Source organism: Solea solea, chromosome 1 (assembly GCF_958295425.1).
Source record: "Solea solea chromosome 1, fSolSol10.1, whole genome shotgun sequence".
NCBI lineage: Eukaryota > Metazoa > Chordata > Actinopteri > Pleuronectiformes > Soleidae > Solea > Solea solea.
In genome coordinates this window covers 11,308,783-11,333,308 of record NC_081134.1, presented here as the reverse complement: position 1 = coordinate 11,333,308, position 24,526 = coordinate 11,308,783, and the positions used below count along the sequence as shown (strand labels likewise).

Sequence of the window (24,526 nt, the reverse complement as noted above, 5' to 3'; positions counted from 1 at the left end):
TCTAACTTTTTTTTCACCCTGTACGATTTACATCATAGTTGAAAGTCATCAAATGTTCCTCCATGGACTAATGTAGTAGCTCAATTGTATGTGTTTACTTTGGTCTTGATACATCTTATAACAAAGCAAAACAAAATCCTTATCTGTTTTGTTTGCAGCTGTCGTCAAGTTAAGAATATTTTTACTCCACATAGTCACTGAGCCCTTTTTTGTCCTCCTTGTCCTCCAGTTTACTTGCTCCGCCCACTGCTGAAGTTACTTGGTCAGGTGGGGTGGGGCCAGGGACTATAAAAGTCTTAAAAGAGTCCATTATCTTATAAGAGGGACAAAAGAGCACCAACACCTCTGTGCTGGGAGATAAAGGGAAATACAGTAAACTATGTGCTGCGTTTCCACTGAGAGGCTCCACGATCATCAATACCAGAAATTAAGCAACTAGAAATCAGCTGAAAGGCTATCATTAAGGGAACAGCCATGCTTGGAGGCGTCCACACAGATTTGTTGCTCATAGTGACTTTACTTTTCCTCTCTCACACAGGGATTCAGTGCAGGTAGGTCTTAATATGATTGGATTTTTAAATCACATATCTGCTGAAAAATCATATTCATATGTGGCTCATTTTAATTTCATTAAGTGTAAAATTAAAGCAATAACTCAACTTAATCAAGTAATTTACATAATTGTGTTGTAATGTTTTTTTTTTCTCTTTTTCAGAGCTGAACATCATTTTTCATTGGTTCCTTTACCAGAGTGGAGGCCAAATTCAGGTATTAAGCATATTTACTTGATATTTACTCAGAATAACATGAATTGCAGCAATCTATACTTTTTAACTCATTTGACCCCCTTTGTTGTGCACAGAATATGTTACACAGTGCTTCTACAGTCGACAGAACAATCTGATTTGTGACTGGACACGAAGCCAGCAGAGAAGAGGTAAAGAGGAAAACATTTATGGCAGTGAATTAACATATTTAATTAAGTAAATATTGAAATAATGAAAATAAAAGACATTTGTTTTGTGTAATGATTTCACTGTGACACTGGGAGAGATTACTTGACTTTTATTATGGATTCAGAATATAAATTATATTTTAATCTGCAGTCAGACTGTGACTATGTCCCAGATGATTTCATTAACTGATCTGAGGCAGGCTAATAATCTTTTATCACCTGATGTTCTCACAAGGCCAATCAATGTAATCTGAACTCAAAGATTAGATTAATCACCTTCGGTGACTAATTACAATACGACACAAAAGCCCATTCCTAACCCTCAGGGATAAAACATTCTACACTTTCAAGAATTGGTTAATCTACAAGCATCTCGCTAGTTATATTTTCTTATTGTCACTATCTTATTATCTCCAGGTGATGTTGCAGTGAACGTATTAGAGAGTGGTACACTGGGGCTGGAGGAAGAAGCCTGTCTAGAGTTTTGGTACCAGGTCCCATTTGCAGCCAGTGGATCTGAACTTCGAGTTCTCCTGAAAAGTAGCACTGGTCTGGTAGAAATCTGGACCTCTCCTGCACTAATAACAAATTCATGGACACAAGTGTTTGTCCCCCTGAAGATCACCAAACCAGAGACTCAGGTAGGATTGCACATTGCCAAAACCTTATTGATGATGTCATTATTTAAAATAACATATATTTAAATGGATAATCTGCTTGCATTAGGTTGTGCTTGAAGCCAAGTTTACAGGGGAACAAATCGCATTTAACCAGATGGGTGTAAGAAGAGGCTTGTGTGGTAAGAATCCTTTTAAATCTTGTTTTGCTATCACTAGAATTACTGCTTAGTGGATATATACCTCCATCAACCAACATTTTCAAGAAGTAAATGTTGACTTTAAAGGCCAAAAAACCCTGTTTTCTGAGACCGCCATGACATTGACCTGAGGTCACCCAAATTTAAGCAGTCAATCCATGAAGTCAAAAGAACATGTGTGCCCAATTTTAAAGGATTCTCCCAAGGCACTCTAATGGCATAATTAATTCACATGTCAACAAAGGGTTGGTGAGGTCACAACATTTTACCACAGAAATCGAATAAGACCAACCTTGGAGTCTTAGTACAATTTTAAAGTATTTCCCTCAACAAAACCAAACAACTCATGAAAATCATACCATATTGAAAAAATGCAGTACACGATGTTGCAACATCGACAACATGCTATTGTAATAACAAATGTTGGACTACATCAGGAAAAGTGCAAAATGCTATAAGACATCACCCTTCTATAGTTTGCAGAGCTAAAACATGGTTTAATTTGAGAGTTTTCATAAGTGCCCAGTCTTTCCTTCAAGAATAAAAATATTATTGGTTGAATATCTTTATTGAAACATGTTAAAATCCAGTATTACCTCTGAACACAATTCGTTAAAATTACTAATGAATTATTTTGTGCCAGATGGTGCTGTGGTTACAAAGTGTCTGTTTACTTGGTGATATGCCTCACAGGACCCCAGTGTGAATCTAATACAGAGTTATGGACAGATGAGTCCACCCTCTGCATCTGTTCAGAGGGCCAACACTCCTGCTTCCCCTCTCAATGCCCTGAGGGACAAATCTGTGGTCCTCAAAGAAGAGGCTCCACTGGGATTTCCACCACTGGGATGTGCACTATACACAGCCACACAGACTGCAGCACTTTTGATGGCGTGCTATTTCGCTTCATGGCTCCCTGCACCTACACACTGGCCAAGACCTGCTCATCCACTAAGGCCCTGCCGATGTTCAGTGTGGAAGTAGTCAATGAGCAGGATGGGAACTCATCTCTGCCAGCTATCCAGCAGGTTAACGTGAACACAGAGAACTTCAGAGTTTCCTTCCTGAAAAGGCAGACACAACGGGTGGTGGTGAGTCACTTCTTACCAAAGATTTTAAATGGCACACGGCTGAGCAATTATTGCTTTCAAACTGAAAATGACTTGTCAAATTGCAAAGACTGCTAGAGTTATTTTCCAATTTAAATGGCTTACAGGCTTGAAACAATTGATGTTATATTCATGTTCTCATCCTTGTATTAGTGCAGTGGTTCCCAAAGACTGAGTAGAGACCTACAGATTTACAGACATATTTGCTCTCATATTCTGTATTCTGATTTGGGTCATAGTTTGGCATCTTTAAAAAGTAGGTCCATACAGAAAGTTTGAATTAGAGTATATTTCCAATGCTATCTCACATGGTGTGGCAATTCAAATTGCAATTAACTATGTCAGAAAATCCATGAATACATCAACACTATAACATTAGGGCAGAAAAACATATTTTTTCATTGTTATAATTTGCAATTTTCCACAGTATTTAAGTCCATATTATACAATATAAAGCAACTTTTACTAGTGTATCTTGTTTGGGTATCAAATGAATGCAAAGAAAGTAACTTTATAAACTTGACTTTTAGATTTAGTTACTTTTAGTGATTATTCAGGTCAAAAGTGTCTACATGTGAAACATTAATGCAACAGCATTTTGCAGGAGTTGCAGTTTAGTTGCTGTGTCATACAATAAACAGGGTTGCAGCATGCAAAAATCATGAATTCACAAGCAGAGTGATTCTGTGACACCAGCTATTCTCACTCTCTCACTAAAAACTACACACAATTAATACAATACTTACAGGCAGTCATTTCTGCACATAAGCCCTCTTAAAAGGTACACACTGCACCTGTAATGCAGTCATCCTACTGTCCAAAGTAAAGAGCTGGAAATGTACGTGCCAAGCCAACCTCAAGCACTGAATTAACATATGCTGGAAACTGTATGATAGAATTCCTGTATGTTAGAAATCATTCTTCCCTCTTCAATATATAACATATCCCTTTTCATTTTAAATATCTCCCGAGACAGATTTACTGTAATGAGTGCTTAAGTCAGTAATATACTTGATCGAGCAGGTTATCTATTGACAGCCTTTTCTACTGATAATGGACTTTATCGTAAAGTGCAGAGTTTAATGGCATGGTGTCCTGCTGGAATATGTAGAGGACTTATCAGTGTTGTCAATCATCAAAGATTGATTTATCTTCAGACTGATGCTCTTCATGCAAACTCTCAGGTATTGGAGTTGAATTTGCTTGTGACATCATAAGGGAATCTGATATATACACTCTTCTTTAGGTTAATGGGTTGTCGAGGAAGCTTCCACTGAGCCTCAGCAACGGCAGTGTCAACATCCAGAGTAACCCCGCTGCTGTTGTCCTGGTTACCAGTTTCGGGCTGTCTGTTTCATACGACAATGCTGGGGCTCTACATGTTATCCTACCATCCTCATATTCTGGCGAAGTATGCGGTTTGTGTGGCAACTTCAACCACTTTAAGGAAGATGACCTCCGCAAGCCTGATGGGACAACTGCCCAAAATGCTACAGTTTTGGCTAAGAGCTGGCAGACTGGGCAAATCACCTCCTCCTGTGAAACTATTCTAGTGCCTCATGAGTGTGACCCGCTGGAGAAGGCCGTGTATGCTAGCAAGTTTTACTGTGGAGGCCTCATCTCTAATACTGGGCCCTTTGCTGACTGCCAGTCAGTTCTGGGAGCAGAGAGTTACTTCAGGGGCTGTGTGGTCAGTATGTGTTCTGCCCATGGTGACCCAGCAGTGCTATGTGAGACATTACAGGTCTACAGTAATATCTGCAAGGAGGCTGGAGTTGCTGTGCCCATATGGAGGAATTCCACATTCTGCCGTAAGTTAGCTGATTGCTGTATGATTTCATTTCCCTTCCCCGTTATTAAAATAGGTGAAACCGTAGCAAATGACTGCAATAATACACAGACATTAAGGTCATGTTCAGTCCTCTTTCCTCTCCTGTGTCCCCTCAGCCCTTCAGTGTGCTGAGAACAGCCATTATAACGTGTGTGCTGATGGCTGTCCTGAGGTGTGCTCCAGTTTGGATTTAACTAGCTCTTGTGGAAACTGTGAGGAAAGATGTGAGTGTGACAACGGCTTCAAACTGAGTGGTGGGAAGTGTGTCCCAGCCAAGGACTGTGGGTGCTGGTATAATGGTAAACACTATGAGGTGAGTGAGATAATGAAAAAAATGTCATACTGTCCTACTTACATACAGAGTGATATATAGCTTCTTCTTTTTCTTTTTACACACGTGCCTTTCTCCACAGAAAGGGTCAACATTTGTGGAAGGACAGTGTGAGCAGCAGTGCCACTGTGTGGGTAATAATGACCTCACGTGCACCTCAATGCAATGTGCAAACAATGAGGTTTGTAAGGTCAGGGACGGGGTGAAAGACTGCTTCCCTTTCATGCCTACCACCTGCAGTGTGTATGGTGATCCACACTACATCACTTTTGACAAGACGGCTTACGACTTTCAAGGGGGCTGCAGTTACACACTGACTACAACATGTGGAGTCGAAAGCCCAGTCCAGTTTAGTGTAATTGGGCACAACATGCATCCTCCACTTCAGAACTTTACCCTGTCCAAGTTGGAAGCTGCAACTCTGCATATGGAAGACTTTGACTTCACCTTAAACCAAAATGGAGAAGTCTATGTAAGTATGAAAATAATTGTATAAATAATGTCAAGGCTGCAAAGCATAATGCATTAAGTATCTCTGTGTGTAGTCCTGTGTCGGAAGCAATAAGCATTTGCTTATGTTGATCATTCTCCAGATGTTTAAGTAAACTGCTAACTAGCCTTCAAAAGTATTTCATGACATATGTGGTCCATTTACTGGACTGCCACAGTATCATATATATATCTGGCAGTAGTTAATGTCGTATCAGCATGCCTTTGTTATTACTATCTCCCCTGTTTGTCATCTGGGGCTTACAAGAATAGACTCATTTATCACTCACCCATTTGACCTGATCAGTAATTTAGAAGTTACCAGTCAACTTTCTCAGTAGATATGTATATACAGTATATATGTAGTTTAAATGAACTAATTATAAATAACAAATTTTCTTTTCTCTAGGTGAATGACCATCCTGTAAAACTCCCTTATTCCACCAGTGAAACATACGGATCAGTATGGGTCTACATGCATCATTCATATATTATCTTGGAGACATCCTTTGGCCTCAGAATGATGGTTGATGGGCAGAAAAGACTCTTTCTCCAGGTGGATGAAAGCTACAAGTATGAACTGTGTGGACTGTGTGGCACCTTCTCTGGATACCAGGACGATGACTTTGTGACACCCGAAGGCCAACACGTTACAGAGCCATTTGATTTTGGCGACAGCTGGAGGGTGCAGAACAATTATGAGTGAGTTTAAGACCACATGGTACCTGCACACTTGTGAATATAAATTAAATGAAAGACTCAAATCCAAAAAGAAATGATCAACAGCATAAAAGGAAAGGTTCCACCATTTTTTTTTCAGCAAAACAAAATACACGTGCTTACCCATTTACTAGCTGAAAACAGCAATGTGCTGCATTGAATTGCATATCATTTTGCCTCACAACACATTTCATCTTCCTGTTACATTGTGGTGAATTAAAATATGATTACATCTGCATCACAATAGAGCTGAATCATATTACATTTGCAGTTGCTTCAAAGGTTTTTGTTTTTTTTTAAGATATTGGATTGTTGGCAATGCATTTATTAGTGCACATCATATCAGTCTTAATTGGTGAAGATGCACAAACTTACTGTATAGTATATGCTGCATAAAATGTCAATTGTCAGCTAACAAAAATAAATACAATCAACAGTTACCCACACCATTCCGAGTCAAATACTACAAACAGGTGTCTAATTATTCACACTCTCTCTTCCAGATGTACAGCCTATCCAAATGTCCCAAGGCACTGTGACTATGATGAAGAGAATAAGGCTTACAATGATTGTAGTCCACTACTGGGGGAAGCCTTCCAGCTCTGCCATGAGACCATCCACCCAAACATCTATCTCAGTAGTTGTGTGTATGACTATTGTGCCACAAATGGTGACCAACAAACCTTATGTGAATCCCTGAAGTCCTATGCAGCAGCATGCCAGGTTGCAGGAGTGGAGTTGCCCCCATGGCAGGCAGACACAGCTTGTGGTGTGTTACATATGTTAATAACAAAATACTATCTGTGAAAGTGTGTATGGATACTGTATCTGATTAATTCATTGGTTTTGAAAAAAACACACTTCTTGATTATTACCGCTACATGTTTAAGAACTCCTACTATGCTGCGGGGGGGGGGGGGGGGGGTTTGATTAGCTTTTTATGCTTTTGCTTTTCACTGTTGATCAAAGTACTGCAGCAAAGGTGTAAAGCTTAAACATCTCCCTTTCAACAGTTGGTAAACCTTTATTTATTCAGGACAAAGCTCCACTGACAGTTTTGATTGGTTAAGACTTTCTCTTTCTGAGAGTCTACATTTGTCCAAAAATGATATAACTGAAAATATTATGAGACTGACTTGCAAAATGTTGTTACAGACCTGTCTAAACCAACAACCCCTGCTCCAGCAAACAACTCAACCACTACAGCTAAACCACAACCACCAACTACAGCTAGACCAAAACCAACAACTTCAACGCAGCCCCAACCTCCAACCACTACAGCTGAGCCCCAACCTCCAACCACCACAACTACGCCACAACCTATAGTGTGTAATTTTGGCTGTAGCTTTGACAATGATCTTTGTAGCTGGAATCAGATGATCACTGATGCATTTGACTGGACATGGCACAGTGGTTCCACACCTACCCCGATGACTGGACCATCTGCTGACCACACTGGTGGTAATACCCTCTTGACAAGCTAAATGATGAGAAACATAGAATGGTAAAAAAAAATGTTTTACATGTCTTCTATCCTCTTCACTAGGTGGACACTACCTGTACATAGAGGCCAGCAGTGTAACACATGGAGATACAGCACGTCTCATCAGCTCCGAGTGTTTGAACACTGGTCCTCAGTGTCTGCAGTTCTGGTACCATATGTATGGCTCAGCGGACACAATGGGCCTCCACATTTACCAGGTCCAGAACAGAATAACTAATTCCATTTGGAGGAAAAGAAATGATCAGGGAAATGCTTGGCACCTGGCCCAGGTGGACTTAACTCCAAGTGGAGCTTTCCAGGTGAAGTTGATTCAATGTTGTTTGTTTACTCATAATGCTAATATTAAAAACTTACAAAGTCAATTCTATGAGTAAACCACCTGTAACAATAACACTACTGTTTCAGTCAAACGTTACTATTGACCTTTGTACTGTTAGATATTTTTTGAAGGAAGGAGAGGTTCCAATGATCAGTCTGATGTGGCCATAGATGATATATCACTTCATCATGGACACTGTGGAGGTGATTCTGTCTTTCTGGGAGTCTACATTTGTCCACAAATGTTATAACTGAAAATATTATGAGACTGACTTGTAAAATGTTGTTACAGACCTGACTAAACCAACAACCCCTGCCCCAGAGTTTCCTCCAGCGAACAGCTCAACCACTACAGCTAGACCACAACCTCCAACCACAGCGAGGCCCCAACCTCCAACCACTACAACTAAGCCCCAACCTCCAATCACTACAGCTAGGCCCCAACCTCCAACCCACACAACTAGGCCCCAACAACCCATAGTCTGTAATTTTGGCTGTAGCTTTGACAATGATCTTTGTAGCTGGAATCAGATGATCACTGATGCATTTGACTGGACCTGGCACAGTGGTTCCACACCTACCCCGATAACTGGACCCTCTGCTGATCACACTGGCGGTAACACCCTCTTGACAAGCTAAATGATGAGAGAGATATAATAGTAAAAAAAAAAATTTTTTTTACTAGGTTACATGTCTTTTCCTCTTCACTAGGTGGTCACTACCTGTACATAGAGGCCAGCAGTGTAACACATGGAGATACAGCTCGTCTCATCAGCTCTGAGTGTTTAAACATTGGTCCTCAGTGTCTGCAGTTCTGGTATCATATGTATGGCTCAGCGGACACAATGGGCCTCCACGTTTACCAGGTGCAGAACAGAATATCCAATTCCATTTGGTGGAAAAGAAATGATCAGGGAAATGCTTGGCACCTGGCCCAGGTGGACTTAACTTCAAGTGGAGCCTTCCAGGTGAGGTTTATTGAATTTTGTTTATTTACTTATGCTGCTAATATTAAAAATGTAAGCATTTAGCAGACACTTTTATCCAAAGCAACTTACAATCCAAACTCTAGTAAATCACCTGTAACAATAACAATACTGTTTCAGACAAACTTTACTATTGACCTTTGTACTCTTAGATATTTTTTGAAGGAAGGAGAGGTTCCAATGATCAGTCTGATGTGGCCATAGATGATATATCACTTTATCATGGACACTGTGAAGGTGACTTTGTCTTTCAGAGAGTCTACATTTGTCCAAAGATGTTATATCTGAAAATATTATGAGACTGACTTGCAAAATGTTGTTACAGACCTGACTAGACCAACAACCCTTGCTCCAGCAAACAGCTCAACCACTACAGTTAGACCACAACCATTAACAACTACAGCTAGACCACAACCACCAACAACTACAGCTAGACCACAACCACCAACAACTACAGCTAGACCAAAACCACCAACTTCAACACAGCCACAAACTCCAAGCATGGCTCCAACTGAGTTGCAATCAACAAGCTTAACACAATCATCAACCACTACAACTGAGCCCCAACCTCCAACATCTACAGCTAGACCCCAACCATCAACCACTACAGCAAGACCTCCAACCACCACAACTAGACCAAACCCAACAACCACAACACTGCCACAAACATCAACCACAATTCTTTCACAAACAAGCACACAAGAACCTTCAACCACTTCATCTAGGCCCCAACCTTCAACCACAGATAGACCACAACCCTCAACTACATCAGCTAGGCCCCTACCTGTAACCACTACAGCTAGACCACAACCTACAATCACTACAGTTCGACCAAATCCAGCAACCTCAACACAGCCACAAACACCAAGCATAGCTCCATCTGAGTCACAAGCAACAAGCATAACACAATCTCCAACCACTACAGCTGGCCCACAACCTCCAACTACTACATTTAGACCACGACCCACAACCACTACAGCTAGACCTTACCCACCAACCCCAACACTGCCACCAATATCAACCGCAGCTCCATCTGAGTCTCAAACAACAACCATTGTACAATCACCAACCCCTACAAGTAGGCCACAACCTCCAACCACTGATAGACCACAACCACCAACATCTACAGGTAGGCCCCAACCATCAACCACTACGGCAAGGCCCCAACCTCCAACCACCACAACTAGACCAAACCCACCAACCACAACACTGCCACAAACATCAATTACAATTCCATCTGAGTCACAAACAACAATCATACCTGAACATTCAACCACTTCATCTAGGCCCCAACCTCAGACCACAGATATAACACAAACCTCAACAACATCAGATAGGCCCCTACCTGTAACCACTACAGATAGACCACAACCTCCAATTACTACAGTTAGACCAAATCCAGCAACCTCAACACAGCCACAAACACCAAGCATAGCTCCATCTGAATCACAAGCAACAAGCATAACACAATTTCCAACCCCTACAGTTGGCCCACAACCTCCAACTACTACATTTAGACCACGACCCACAACCACTACAGTTAGACCTAACCCACCAACCACAACACTGCCACCAATATCAACCACATCTCCATCTGAGTCACAAACAATAAGCATACCACAACCTTCAACCACTTCATCTTGGCCTCAACCTCAGACCACAGATATAACACACACCTCAACTACATCAGCTAGGCCCCTACCTGTAACCACTACAGCTAGACCACAACCTACAATCACTACAGTTAGACCAAATCCAGCAACCTCAACACAGCCACAAACACCAAGCATAGCTCCATCTGAATCACAAGCAACAAGCATAACACAATTTCCAACCACTACAGTTGGCCCACAACCTCCAACTACTACATTTAGACCACGACCCACAACCACTACAGCTAGACCTAACCCACCAACCACAACACAGCCCCCAACATCAACCACAGCTCCATCTGAGTCACAAACAATAAGCATACCACAAACTTCGACCACTTCACCTTGGCCCCAACCTCAGACCACAGATATAACACACAACATCAGCTACATCACAACTACATCAGCTAGGCCCCAACCTCAAACCACAACACTGCCACAAGCATCAACCACAGCTCCATCTGAGTCACAAACAACAAGCATACCACCACCTTCAACCACTTCATCTAGGCCCCAACCTCCAACCACAGATAGACCACAACCCTCAACTACATCAGCTAGGCCCCTACCTGTAACCACTACAGCTAGACCACAACCTACAATCACTACAGTTAGACCAAATCCAGCAACCTCAACACAGCCACAAACACCAAGCATAGCTCCATCTGAATCACAAGCAACAAGCATAACACAATTTCCAACCACTACAGTTGGCCCACAAACTCCAACTACTACATTCAGACCTCGACCCACAACCAGTACAGCTAGACCTAACCCACCAACCACAACACTGCCACCAACATCAACCGCAGCTCCATCTGAGTCACAAACAATAAGCATACCACGACCTTCAACCACTTCATCTTGGCCCCAACCTCAGACCACAGATATAACACACACTACAGTTGGACCAAATCCAGCAACAACTACAGCAAGGCCCCAACCTCCAACCACTACAGCTAGACCACCACCTCCAACCACTACAGCTAAACCACAACCCCCAACCACTACAGCCAGACCAAGTAAGTTGTCATGTCATGTTGGCAAACAGCATCACTTGTAAACTACATAGTATGAATGCCTTGTTTCTATCTCCATCTTTCTAGCACCCTCTTGCCCAGAGAACAGTCATTACACCTCTTGTATCCCGGCCTGCAGTCCAACCTGTTCAAACCTAAATGGGCCCCCACACTGCAATAACAGTAATAGCTGTGAGCCAGGATGTGTCTGCAATGATGGGTTTGTTCGGAAATTGGGGCGTTGTGTGCCTATTGAGGAGTGTGGCTGTGTGGACAGTAATGGCAACAAACATCAGGTGAATATGTGTTCAGAATAGCTTTTGAATAATTGTACAGTACATTGTTGATTTGGGACTACCAGAGAAATGCATGTGGACAATGAGGTCCAGCCTCAACAATGTCTTTCTCTTTCTTGACAGTTCAATGAAATTTGGTATGCTGATCACTGCAGTCAAAAATGTGAATGTGAAAAAGACGACGGCCTGGGGAAGATTGACTGTGATGATGATGAGGAATGCGATAAAAATGCTGTCTGCCTTCAAAATGACAAGGGCGAATACTACTGCAAGTCTACAGGTGCTGTAAATACCATCATTGTGACATACCTACACTATATTGCATACTCTTCACCAATTAAGTTGCTTTACACTTGTTCCTCCACAGACTTCAGTGGGTGTACCATAGAGCCAGACCCTGAGTACAGAACCTTTGATAAAATTAGGCATGACTTTAAGGGCAAGCATTCATACGTTCTAGTCCGGACCAACAACTTGCCAAATAACCTTCCAGATGTCTACATTGTAAGCATCAATACACACAGAGTAGACAACGATGATGACGACAAGCACGATGATGACAGTAGCAGTGAAGAAAACCACAGTCGCAGAGTGAGGGATGAAGATGATGATGATGATGATGATGATGATGATGATGATGATGACGACGACAGTGAAGAGAGTGATGGACATTACAGATTAAAAGAGCTCAAGATTGTCGTGTACAATCACACTGTGGAGTTAAAGAAGAATAGTAAATTGGTTGTAAGTATCAATAGCTTTCTAAACAACACATTGCTGCCACATCTTTCTCCCAGCAAAGTTTAAGTAAACATGATATCTATGGTGGAAATGTGTGTATATTGTAGAAATAATATTGAGCATAGTACAGAGATAGAAAATGTACATGGGCTAAATTATATTGTTATTTTCCTTCAGAATTGGACTTACAAAATTATAGTGAGAGAAGATAAACCCAACAGTTCACACAATGAGCAAGCACTAAGCATTAGTGGAGAGAAAAAACTCCCTTTTAGGAAACCACCATCCTCAGCCAGTTGGGGTGAGAGGAAAAATGGGGGACAGAGGAAGAGGTGGGGACAGAAAGGGGAAGAGAAAAGGAGATAGGGAGGTGAGGTAGAGACAAAAGCGAGGGACAGACAAGCAGATATATGACCACTGCACCACTAAGCCTCCTATAGTTTATACAAGTCTCATTGAATAAGTTCCACTAACACATCCTTCTCTCCATTTCCCCTCAGGTGGACGGAAAGAGAACTAAAATGCCTGTATCACCTACAGCTGGTCTAAACATCCGACAGCATTCCTCTCAAATCTACCTAAAGACTGACTTTGGCCTCTCAGTGGAATTTGATGGACGCAACACAGCAGGTATCAAACACTCACCTTAATGAATTGTTTCCTGGGGGGGAATAAAATGTGAAATGTTTTTTAATGTGTAAGTGACAATGTATTGTTGATGTTATTCCAACAGAGATCACTCTACCACACATATATAGAAGTAAAGTTGGAGGTCTGTGTGGTAACTTTGATGGTCAGAAGTGGAATGAAAAAATGAAGCCAGATGGCACCAGGGCGAAGACCGTTCAAGAGTTTGGAGAGAGTTGGAGAGTGTAAACAACAGGTTTAAAAAGGTTTAAAAACAAGTAGAAATACGTATTGTTTAGATTGTAAAATCTCCTTATTGATTGAGTCAGGAATAGACAAATTCCCCTTCTTTTAACAATAAACCTGAGCATCCCAAGATGACTTGACATAAACACCAGTGGCACTGATGTCCAATTTTCTTTGCCCCCAGTTTTTTCAGAAAAACCAGATTTCGACTGCATTTTTCAAGAAGAATCTGCTGTCAAGCGTACATCTGAATGTTTTTAATTTAAAAACCTTTGTTACCTTGCAGCCTGTGTCAGATCAGATATTACAGTTTTTTTGTCACTGTCAAGCATACTATTTATTCAAACGAGATAACCTTACACCTATGTATATTCTTTATCTTATACAGGTACAACACAGTGTTTAATGAGAATGCATGTGTACACAATGTGGATTGGTTATAATTACCTGAAAAAGTCCAAAAAAGGGTTGAAAGTGCAATAAATAATTACAAAGAATGACGTTGGTCATCATTTCCTCTAGTATGTCTGTACATTGGTAGGTTGTTGTTTAAAAGAAGCCATGAACCATATATAAACAATGATATAATTTGTGTCACCTGCTGTCTAGACATTTACACCTGACATATCTCCAGTCTGACAGTGCAAACCAGTAGAACAGGAGAAACTAAGGAAGAAAAATAATCAAACTGAACTTCTGTAACTTGATATTTTAATGTCATTTACCGCATTTCTGAAAGACAATGAGATCAGTCTTGTCAAGACAACAATACTCTCAGTGTGTCTGTTCATATATAAATACACCTTGGCTGTGCTAAGAAAGAGCAGGATCATGGATTACTTTGTATCATGCTTCTTTCTCCTGTTCCAGTTGCTAACAATCAGTGATGGTAAGTAAAATATTTACACAAATGTAAGACTGATAACACTGTCTAATACTTACATGAAAAATTAAAGACAAACATTTATGGGGATGAGTAATTATGCATAGTTAAATGCAATATAACAATTTGATACAAAAATATATTATTGTTCTTTGGGATGTTTGTAATTCTTGCTAAATGACTGTACAAATGTAATCTTTCAGATGAGTGGATTCTTCCAGAGAATGACAACAACTACTTTAATGTTCACACAATCCCACTCTCAATTAAAAAATAAACCTCTGCTGAACCTGGTTATTGTCCTTCGGCGCTCAGTTTTATATTGATCTAAATCACTGCTTCAGGTTATTAGAGTCGGTATGTAAACAGCGACCACCTTTCATGTGTTCCTATTACATTTTGGTGAGTGTTATTTCTCAGAGTAAATTGTGCCAATGACTGTGTGACTATTACTCTCATAAAAAGGCCAGAAGAATAATAACAACTTTGTTAATGAGATGTAACAGGAAACAAATGTTATTGTTCATAGAAACTGATTGTAAATGGTGTCTACATGAGATTATGAAAAATTAAGTGTGTACAAGTTGTGTTGTCTGTACAGAGCTTTTGTCTTTGTGTCCCTTATTTATATTCCATCACTGTGTAAGGCAAGAAGTATGAATGTTACCGTCATCGTCATCACATTTTACAAGAAAGATTAAACTGCATTACCCACTTTTGCTATACCAGACTATTAACCAATAAAAAGTGCTTCCATTTCATTCCAGTTAGCCCTTTTGGGCAAAATCTCACAAGAAATGTTGGTGAATGAATTTAAATTGAATAACTATCTGTCTATACTGATGTTTCATTCTCCAGCACAAATCGAAGCTCCCACTACTGCACCAACAGGTAATATACACAATTCAAGCTTCCCTGTTCCTACAGTGCAACATATTCTCTAAACATTTACACCACTTACCTCAAATCGCAGTGATAACTGCCTGGAATGTAATAATACCGGACAGTCACGTAACACAAAGACTAAATCTAGAGATTCTTATGAACTCTTTCTACTATTATTTCTACACTGCCTGTTGTAGATGAAATTAAACAATCACAATGTGGTAAAGGACTAATGTGATCTTCAAACAATGCAGTGTTGATTGTGTCTCTGTCCAACATCTGTGATGTGTGTGTGTGTGTGTGTGTGTGTGTGTGTGTGTGTGTGTGTGTGTGTGTGTGTGTGCTCCAGGTTGTGCAGGTCCACCAGCACTGTGTTGCCCTGATCAAAACTTGACCTGTTTCAGGGGGTGTTTCTGTGATGAGGTTTGCATATCATTAAACGACTGCTGTGAGGACTACAGGTCAACTTGTGTATGTAAGTATGGGTGGGCTGTAACTCTTTATCCAAATTTTGGTTATCCATTCAAATGTGGATAAGGTCAAAATATACAGCCTAGAATTGCATCAGACTGTTCTAACTAATTACCACGTGGTCCAGCAGAAGGCGCTGTGAGTACAGTTTTGCCTTGGATCCACTTTAAATGGCCATCAGAAAAAATAACTAATATTGTGTTGTTTTGCTGTAAAAACTAAGGACACAAGCAATCTGAACTGTACTCTAGAGTGAATAATCACGACATCAAAGGGATCTGAAAAGCAGCATGTGGACAGTTTTTCTGGTTGTATACCATAGATAATAGGGCTGAACAATTTATCCAAATTTGATCAAAATCACAATATGGCCTATCGCAATTGTCAAGCGCAATATTTCTTAAAGGGGACATATTACGCAAAATCAACTTTTTAACCATTTTAATACTTATATTTGGGACTCTGGGGGCCCTACCAGTCACCAAAGTGTGGAAAAAGAATACTCCGTCATGTTTTCGTGGTTCCCCTTAGTGTAAGTATAGGCGATAAAACACTCGATGTTGAATTCCCTGCGTTTATGACGTCAGCATGCGCATTTCACCGCGAATGTTACCGCCCCACCAGTAAGTTTACTTCGAGAGCTCCACCTTAGCTCCACCTTGTCCCTGCGAGAGTGCAGGCGAGGGAGGAAGAGCGGTATTATGTCAACGCAGAGGGACAAGTGTGCTGTTCGTGGCTGCACAGTGGAGCACAGTGTTTTACACAAACTTCCACAGAGGATTTGATATATGAAGCTAATGTGCCGGATAAAGTCAGCAAACGTGTGTTCGCACTAGACAGCGGTCGCCGTATTTAGTCAGGGGACGTATTTCACCGACGTACAAACACACACACGTTGTTAAGAAAAGGTCACATAGAGCTCATAACTGACCATTCTGACACGTCCTAATTAAAAATATTTGTTCAGTACGTCCTCCATGACCGGAGCACAGACTCAGTCTGATACAATCACATATACAGCGGCGAGTGGCAGTTTATGCCGCTCGCCACTGGCGATCAGCGGTGCTGCACTCTCTGTGCAGAGGTGCTGCACTCTCTGTGAAAATCAGCTGATCGCCACCGCTGATCGCCAGCGGCGAGCCGCCTAAACGGCCGCTGTATGCGACTGATCGCCAGCTCCGGTGCAGACCGGTGACTATGCTCCGGAGACCTCGCCACCGCGGCACCGCTGATCGCCACCGCGGCACCGCTGATCGCCAGCGGCGAGCCGCCTAAACGGCCGCTGTATGCGTTTAGGCGGCTCGCCGCTCGCCGCTGGCGATCAGCGGTGCCGCGGTGACGAGGTCTCCGGAGCATAGTCACCGGTCTGATACAGTAACATACAGCGCCAGCTTATGCAGCTCGCCGCGCGCCGCTGGCGATCAGTGGTGCTGTTCCTAAGTGTTTTTAACTGATTAACAGTTCGGCACTGTTCGGCTCGATCCTTATGTAGAACGTCTCTTCCTGTGACGGCACTCTGGCTGTTTTCTGCGCACGCTGCCATGTTGATATTGTCAGAGAACTAGTGGAGGGAGGGGGAGACGAATAGAGCTGTAAAGCGCTGTAACGAGGACAAATCAGAAACCCCCTGGAAGAAGTGGGTGTGTGTTTGCCTGTGTCTCATTTGCATGTAAAGGGACCAAGCACGAAAACCGAGCGTTCTGAAAGGGGCGGGCTTAGCAGGGTTATTGAACTGCTATGATGCTTCATCCTTATGGTATTTTGACCAAGGCATGTCACTGACATGTTCATTAGGACACCAGGGAACTATTTTAATGGGGGAAATAGGGTATAATATGTCCCCTTTAAATGTGTGTGAAATTACCATTTTAGATAAAACATTGTCCTGACCTATACACTTATTCTACAGACTGAAGAAAACATCTTTGTTTCTCACAGATCTGCACAAATATCATAGTAATCATCATTTAAAAAATGTTATTCAAAGGAAAATGAGAATAATTGTGTAAAAAGGCAGCAGAGGAGGCATCACAGACAGGAAAGCTACCTGAATACTGTATCTGAAGAAATAGCTTGTCACATATGCTGTGTACCCACTACATGGTCCCAGCCTCAGCACAGCTCGACACTACACGGTTCAGTATGATTTTCCATTACTATTGTACCTCCTTAACATGGACGGAGTCATCACTGCATGGCTGCATGGAACTGCCGTGACTTTGTTTTACACATAACCGTGCCTTGCCGAGTCGCGCTAGTGGGAAAGGGGTAATAGTATTAATTTGAACTAAATGTTTGAGACTGAATTAAGGGTTTAAGTGTCTTCCATCTTTACCACAGCTTTGATCACTGCAACCCCAACCAGAGCAAGCACATCAAATGGCACTACTGCATCAGCATTGGCAACAGTGTCATCAACAACAGCACCCACAGCAACAAGCAGCAGTAGAGCACCTGCGCTGGTGAATGCGAGCAGCACATCAGCGTCCGGAACGTCTGCTACTCCAGCAAACACTCAGATAAGCAACGCAACTACACTTACGCCTGCAGATAACGGCTCCACTTTATCAGTCTCTGAAGTGACGGCTTCTGGCGCAACATACAGCAATACAGATGGGAACACAACTGCAGCATCAACCGTTTCTGCTGCTTCAGCAACCAGCCAAACAATCAGTGGTACATCTTTGACCACGGATAACAGTACACTTTCACACTCTGTCCCGACTGCACCAAGCATGCAAAGCAGCAACACAACATCTCCATCAGCGCATTTGAGCACAACTTCAGGATCCAGAGTCTCTACTACTACAGCACAAAGGACAACCTCAGTAGTGGTGTCCACTAAAGAAACCAGTCAATCAAGCAGCAGCACTTCATCAACACCCACATATGGACTGATGACTTCAGTGTCCACGATCTCTACAGCTACAGGTTGGTCATTAGGTTGCCATGATGAGTCTAAAATTGAAAAAGAAATGTAAAATGTAAAAAAAAATTGAACCGTTTTCATCAGGGTCTGACACAGTAATGATCCTCATTTAATGACTAACCTCTTCTGTGATGCTTTACGACAGGCTTTGAACTACGGTGGCTTGGAAGTGCAAACAATTATCACAACATTTATTACAAAAACACTTTTACAAATCCCATAAATTGAAGAAAAGTTTAAAGTATTAAACAGACTTGTTCTCACAGTAGGAACAACACTGTCAGACACCAGTTCGACTCAGGGAGCTAGCAGTGTCACATCTCCACCAGCAGATGGAAGCACAGCTGAGGTTTCCCCTACAACCACCAGGTCTAACAAAGGTACAGTCAGTATGGTAATATCTGAATTAAGACACAATGATAGACTTCTGTGTTTTATTTCCCTTTTTCAGATTATCAAACGCCGACAGTTTATCTCAAGGCTTTTGTCTCCTCATATAATGAGGAAAACAAAAACTTGATTTCAGAGGCTTTGTGTAAAGTAAGTCAGCAAAAACCTTTACATTTCAAATCGTACCATTATTGTATCATAATCAACCACAAATGCAATAAACAAACCTTTGTCTCTTTTGACAGCTCATATCACAGGCTCTCTTCCAGCAGAACTGTACTGACTGCACTGTGGTAATAAAACACATTAAACGCCACTAACAAAGCATCCCCTTTTTGGACAATGAAAGGGTCAGACAATGGTCAACAGGTGTCAAAATGTCTCAAATGTTATTGTCCTTGGGTGCTTAGTTTTATTTTGATCTGAATCACGGCTTCGGTTGATTAGAGTTGGTATGTAAACAGCAACCACTGTCCATGTTTTGATAATACATTTTGATGAAGGTATGTCTGAAGGTATGTCCTTGTGTCCCTTATTAATTCTCCATCACTAAGCTCTATGTGGGGTAATAATGTGAATGTTGCCATCTGAAAATCATCAATATCACATTTGACAAGAAAAGTTAAACTGCATTTTGCTCTGCACTCACCAATGACAGTGATTCCATTCCACTTAGCTCTTTTGAGCCAAAGCTTACAATAAAATGTTGGTGAATTAATTTGGATGAAACAACATGTCGATTTTTCATTCACAAACCACAGCTCCCACTACTACACAAACAAGTGTTCAAGCTTCCCTGTCCCTACCATCCAAGTGCAAATAAGTTCTCCACCACTGGCCTCAAATCACAGTGATAACTGCCTGGACCGTGAATTATACCGGACAGTCACAAAATACCTTACGGATAGACAATGAAATCTAGAGATTACTAACTGTATTCTTCTTCACTGCCTGAAATTAGTCTTGTACAACCAACCCTACAAAGCCGAACTACATCCAATACATTTTCCGAGAGCATAAGGGGTAATTGTTTCAACAGCAAAGCACATAATATATCAAATTTATAAGAGACATGTGTACAAAAATACAGTACCTGTAAATATGTGATAAAGTAACATAATTATTCATACCAGCTTTTAGCCATAACGTTGCTGTATTTCAAAGCTTAAACTAAATATGTTCACGCCCAAATTAAAACATCTGAGCGCATGTGTCAAGAACATGACTTGCAGTGTTATCTATGTGATAAGGAGAGACATTAATAATAATACACAAAGCACAGGCGAGAATGTGTCATATTGGAGTTGATGACTCATTTTGCACCAAAAAATGAGGATGAATTGATTCTCACATGCAGCTTCAGCAGACCTCGTGCACAGATTGTGTTACAGCATTAACAAATGAATGAGCAACAAACAACTATTCAATGATTCAGAGCCCTGTCTCTGTGCGGATAGCAGCAATTAGACAACAGCTTCATCACACTTTGCAAAGTATCTAATGGCTACACTTCAACGCTTCAAAAAAGTCTAAAATAAATGAATACATTTAGAAAAACGGAACAAAAAAGTTTGACCCACCTTGTTCGGTAGTTGTTATTGTTGTTGTTGTTGTTGTTGAGGCCTGTTCCCTTGTGTCTTTCACGGAGGTGAAGTGGTGTTTATTCATGTCATTTTGCGTTAATGTTCCACTGCACTCGTTGCTGTAATAGTCGATTAGTCTATATATTACATCCTCTCATGCTAGGTCGGACAACTTTATATGAAACAAACAAACAAACAAACACACACAATGACGTTTCCCTCCGCAGCTCAACTGTTAATTACAGGCCAAAGTGCATCTAACTACAGCTTCAAACGACAGCTTCACACCGCGCGTGCGGTTAATGTTCCCATTGTTCCGTATTCGACTCGGTTTATGTTATTTTAGAAAAGTTCTCGCGTTTTTTTTTTTCCTCCTTACGTTTGTTCCTTAATCGGACGCCCCTGCTGCGTGCAATACCATTTACGTCCATATTTTGTTATGAGGGCGCTGTTTCACTTCAGCAGAAATTGTTTACTAATATAAATTGTATCATTCTTTGGCAACAAAAAATAATGGAACGTTCATGTAAAATTACACAGAATTACCCTCAATTATTTTGAGCAGTACAAACAAATACTCACTCATGCATCTGTTCCTGCTGCTGAAAATGTGTTCCACATTTTTAAAGCTGCACTAGATAAATATAATTAAACATCAGGTACATTCAAACTATTGTCACATTAGGTCATGCAAAGCTGATTTAGTCTATCATCTCCACACAATTTAGTATAGTGGTGTTATAGCTCTCCCTTGCGCCTATAGACACATTCCAGCCCTGCACACAGGAAGTGGTTTGTTTTCTTCTACCTTACATTACATTACATGTCATTTAGCAGAAGCTTTTACCCCAAAGCGACTTAAAGTAAGTTCTACCGCTTTATACTCCACATGAGGGTCAGGGGGCGCTGTCAACTGACAGAGGGTGATAGGTGGGGTACACCCTGGACAGGTCACCAGTCCGTCACAGGGACACATATTTAGAGACAAACAACCATCCACTCTCACTCTCACTCTCACACCTACGGTCAATTTAGAGTGTCCAATTTACCTAATCCCCATTTTGCATGTTTTTGGACTGTGGGAGGAAACCAGAGAAAACCCACACATACACAAGGAGAACATGTGAACATGCAGAAAGGCCCCTGTTCCAGCCAGACTAACTGTGTGGCCCCAGAGGTAACATTACCAACAAAAATGTGTAGAATTAACACACTAAAGTTGTTTCTATTCTTGATCATTATCAATCATTATATGTGATAATGTTAGTACCACGTGGCTCTGAGTGCTCAACAACACCTCTGACAAGTTTCCTGTACTTGTTCTGGACTTCAATGCAAGATTGTATCCAAATATTGACCAGCAGATGGCAGCACACTCACACAATTTTTGAATAATGGCCTTATTCTATATCCATGATCAGCACAGACAGTCGGGGAGGGACACGTTTTCCTAGTGCAATGACATGTCCACACTTACATACATGTAAGTTGTTCTGTTGCACACATGCTCTAATGCATGATGAAAAAAGAAGCTACTTCTTAAGGTCAGGATGTCAGGGCCAGGACTACAAACTCTTTTTACAGGCAGTCTCCATATCCAAGTCAGATACACATGGAGCCCCTAAACAAATGAAATAATAAAAATGAAGTCACATATGACAAGATAACATAATGTAATATGTTGTAAGGAAGCTGCAGCACAAAACACAAGGGATGAAAAAGAAATCACATAAAGTCAGGGGCCATCACAAAGATGGACAATAGAGAAACATACAACTACAAACAAGTTCCACATGTCTGTCAGGTAAAATGCATGTATCCTCTTCAAAGTTATTGTTATTGCATCACTATGAATGAATCCATGGTGTGGTGTGTTGATACATCTCTTTCACTCTTGCAGCGCTGCAGGTGCTGCACCCAGAAGATCAGACGCATCAGATCCAACAAGAAACTCTGCCAACGAAAGCATCATCTAAAGCTGCTTCCAGCTGTACAGCGAGAACAGACTGTTGTTGTGTTGGGGTTTTTTTTTTTATAAGAATTCTTGATCTCACTTGCAGAAGATGAATCAATAGACATGGGTTATGAAAAATGTCTCTAGCACTAGGAAAATAATACCACATGGAAAATCCTTCTGGAACTCTCATTTTACAGACATTACAGTGGGATCCAGGCCTGTGGCTCTTTCCTCTCAGATTCAGCATCACAAACAAACACCGGAGAAATAAATATGAAAATGAAATGTAACATGTACAATGTGAATTGCCCATGTTATATTTCACTCTGAAAAGACTTACATGGTTCCATGCTTGTCAGGAGTTAAAATCAAGTCTGACACTAAATGTTATTTATTCCATATATTTATTTATTTTATCATCCCATTTTTTTTTGGTGTGCTTGATAATTTATCCTCTCTTATTGATAAGTGAAATTAAAACGTGCGTTGAGAATAAGCTTTCACTTTTTTTTGTGAGTGATTTAGGACATGTTTGGAGATCCAAAACATGAATGGAGTGTTGTTAGGAAGGATCTCCACGTGGTGACCCCGGCACTTCAAAGGAGGAGGATGAGACAAAAATTTAATTAAGAGAGAAGAAGAGGAAACAGGTCCACATGGCCTGAGGGACCGGTATAACCTCCAGGAGCGGATAGTTCAAATTAGACCAGCACTGTCAGTCCAGACCCACCTCTGACCTCTGCAGATTGAATTGCGCAAAAACCTTTTTGGCGCAAAGAAATGTTAAGGTTTGTTTTTCACTATCATATACCTTTTAAATGTCTTCCTTGCGTATGCGTGTGAATGACAATCTACACTGTACCTCCTCTGCTGCCTGTGCGCTGGGATCCGAGAGTCTCTCCTTCTGCGCAAACCTAACTTCAGCGGAGTGGAGGTGCAAATCAGAAGCGTGTGTTCTCTGTTTAAACTCCATCTCTCCACGATCCCACTGCGCAATTGAAGTTAATTCTACAGAGTGAGTCCCGGGTTCACGTTTCGCCACAGCTTTGTAAACTTAGATCATATGGGGTCACCGGGAGGTTGAAGCGTCCCCGTTGCCTGGTGCGCCAAACGTCTCCGAAGATCAGTTACAATGTAATGGCAAAGGAATGTCGCTATTGCATGGAACTTTGGCTCTAATTAGAGCCAATTTGAGAGAGGAATATCTGTGTTTTATTCAGAAGCATTGTGTGTGTGTTTTTTTTTTTTTTCACGTTTTGTATAGCCATATCCTCTTGGCTACTGTTCAGAGTGATGCAACATCATGTCAAATTATTGTATCGGCTAAAATTACACTATGACCCAGTGTTTCCAAAACATTTCATGTGGGACTTTTTAAAGATGACAATCCATCACAACCCATTTCACAAGTATATTTTTGTCTGCTGCAGTTTCTTTAGGTAAACCATCAACCATCAAGATACATGTTTGATAAACGAATCACTACATCATTGTATACATGTAATTAAAACACATTAAACTTAAGTTAAAGACGTTAAATTAAAAGAAAAAGAAAAATCCTGCAACCCATCTGTGTGTCATGACCCAAACTCTTGCTCCCAAACAATTTGTTAATTAATTTATAAATCAAAGTCTAATTTAAATACATGCAATTTTTTTTCTTGAAAGTTGTAAAGTGATCTGCATTCATAATCTTAATTTATTCAGTATGTTAGCAGAATTAATAGAATGGAAAATCCAGTATCAGGTCAATATCTCTCTTTTTCTTTCTCTCTCTCTCTCTCTCT

The 24,526-nt window shown here is 41.0% G+C and overlaps 2 protein-coding genes across 4 annotated transcripts; both read left to right on the top strand.

The window, feature by feature from the left end:
• The first annotated feature begins 332 nt into the window (after nt 1-332).
• On the top strand, nt 333-14,138 carry LOC131458635 (zonadhesin-like). 2 transcript variants are annotated; one of them, XM_058627840.1, is made up of 23 exons: nt 333-551; nt 716-768; nt 863-937; nt 1,373-1,596; nt 1,682-1,754; nt 2,466-2,863; nt 4,128-4,692; nt 4,829-5,025; nt 5,126-5,515; nt 5,942-6,234; nt 6,756-7,021; nt 7,408-7,710; nt 7,799-8,055; nt 8,194-8,278; nt 8,367-8,690; nt 8,786-9,042; nt 9,213-9,297; nt 9,386-11,734; nt 11,819-12,027; nt 12,151-12,307; nt 12,395-12,771; nt 13,269-13,398; nt 13,502-14,138. In XM_058627840.1, exons 1-23 carry the CDS (start codon nt 475-477, stop codon nt 13,642-13,644), a joined length of 7,287 nt encoding a protein of 2,428 aa, XP_058483823.1. In that variant the 5' UTR covers nt 333-474; the 3' UTR covers nt 13,645-14,138. The 2 variants fall into 2 exon arrangements, with proteins under 2 accessions (XP_058483823.1, XP_058483815.1); XM_058627832.1 differs by having other exon boundaries at nt 7,408-7,713.
• Nucleotides 14,139-14,224: 86 nt separating this feature from the next.
• LOC131458649 (mucin-5AC) lies at nt 14,225-20,882 on the top strand. 2 transcript variants are annotated; one of them, XM_058627857.1, is made up of 7 exons: nt 14,225-14,530; nt 15,383-15,415; nt 15,759-15,884; nt 18,221-18,811; nt 19,076-19,178; nt 19,261-19,349; nt 19,445-20,882. In XM_058627857.1, exons 1-6 carry the CDS (start codon nt 14,356-14,358, stop codon nt 19,307-19,309), a joined length of 1,077 nt encoding a protein of 358 aa, XP_058483840.1. In that variant the 5' UTR covers nt 14,225-14,355; the 3' UTR covers nt 19,310-19,349; nt 19,445-20,882. The 2 variants fall into 2 exon arrangements, with proteins under 2 accessions (XP_058483840.1, XP_058483835.1); XM_058627852.1 differs by having other exon boundaries at nt 19,076-19,189.
• Nucleotides 20,883-24,526: the final 3,644 nt, after the last annotated feature.

What these genes read in the sequence shown, in the direction of transcription:
- LOC131458635 (XM_058627832.1), top strand. Translation starts at nt 475, where the DNA reads ATGCTTGGAGGCGTCCACACAGATTTGTTGCTCATAGTGACTTTACTT. An exon ending in CACACAGGGATTCAGTGCAG is followed by an intron (nt 552 to 715) that starts GTAGGTCTTAAT and finishes TCTCTTTTTCAG; the next exon opens with AGCTGAACATCATTTTTCAT. An exon ending in GTAATGGCAACAAACATCAG is followed by an intron (nt 12,028 to 12,150) that starts GTGAATATGTGT and finishes CTTTCTTGACAG; the next exon opens with TTCAATGAAATTTGGTATGC.
- LOC131458649 (XM_058627852.1), top strand. Translation starts at nt 14,356, where the DNA reads ATGTCATTTACCGCATTTCTGAAAGACAATGAGATCAGTCTTGTCAAG. An exon ending in CTACAGGTCAACTTGTGTAT is followed by an intron (nt 15,885 to 18,220) that starts GTAAGTATGGGT and finishes TCTTTACCACAG; the next exon opens with CTTTGATCACTGCAACCCCA. An exon ending in TTTCAGAGGCTTTGTGTAAA is followed by an intron (nt 19,350 to 19,444) that starts GTAAGTCAGCAA and finishes CTCTTTTGACAG; the next exon opens with CTCATATCACAGGCTCTCTT.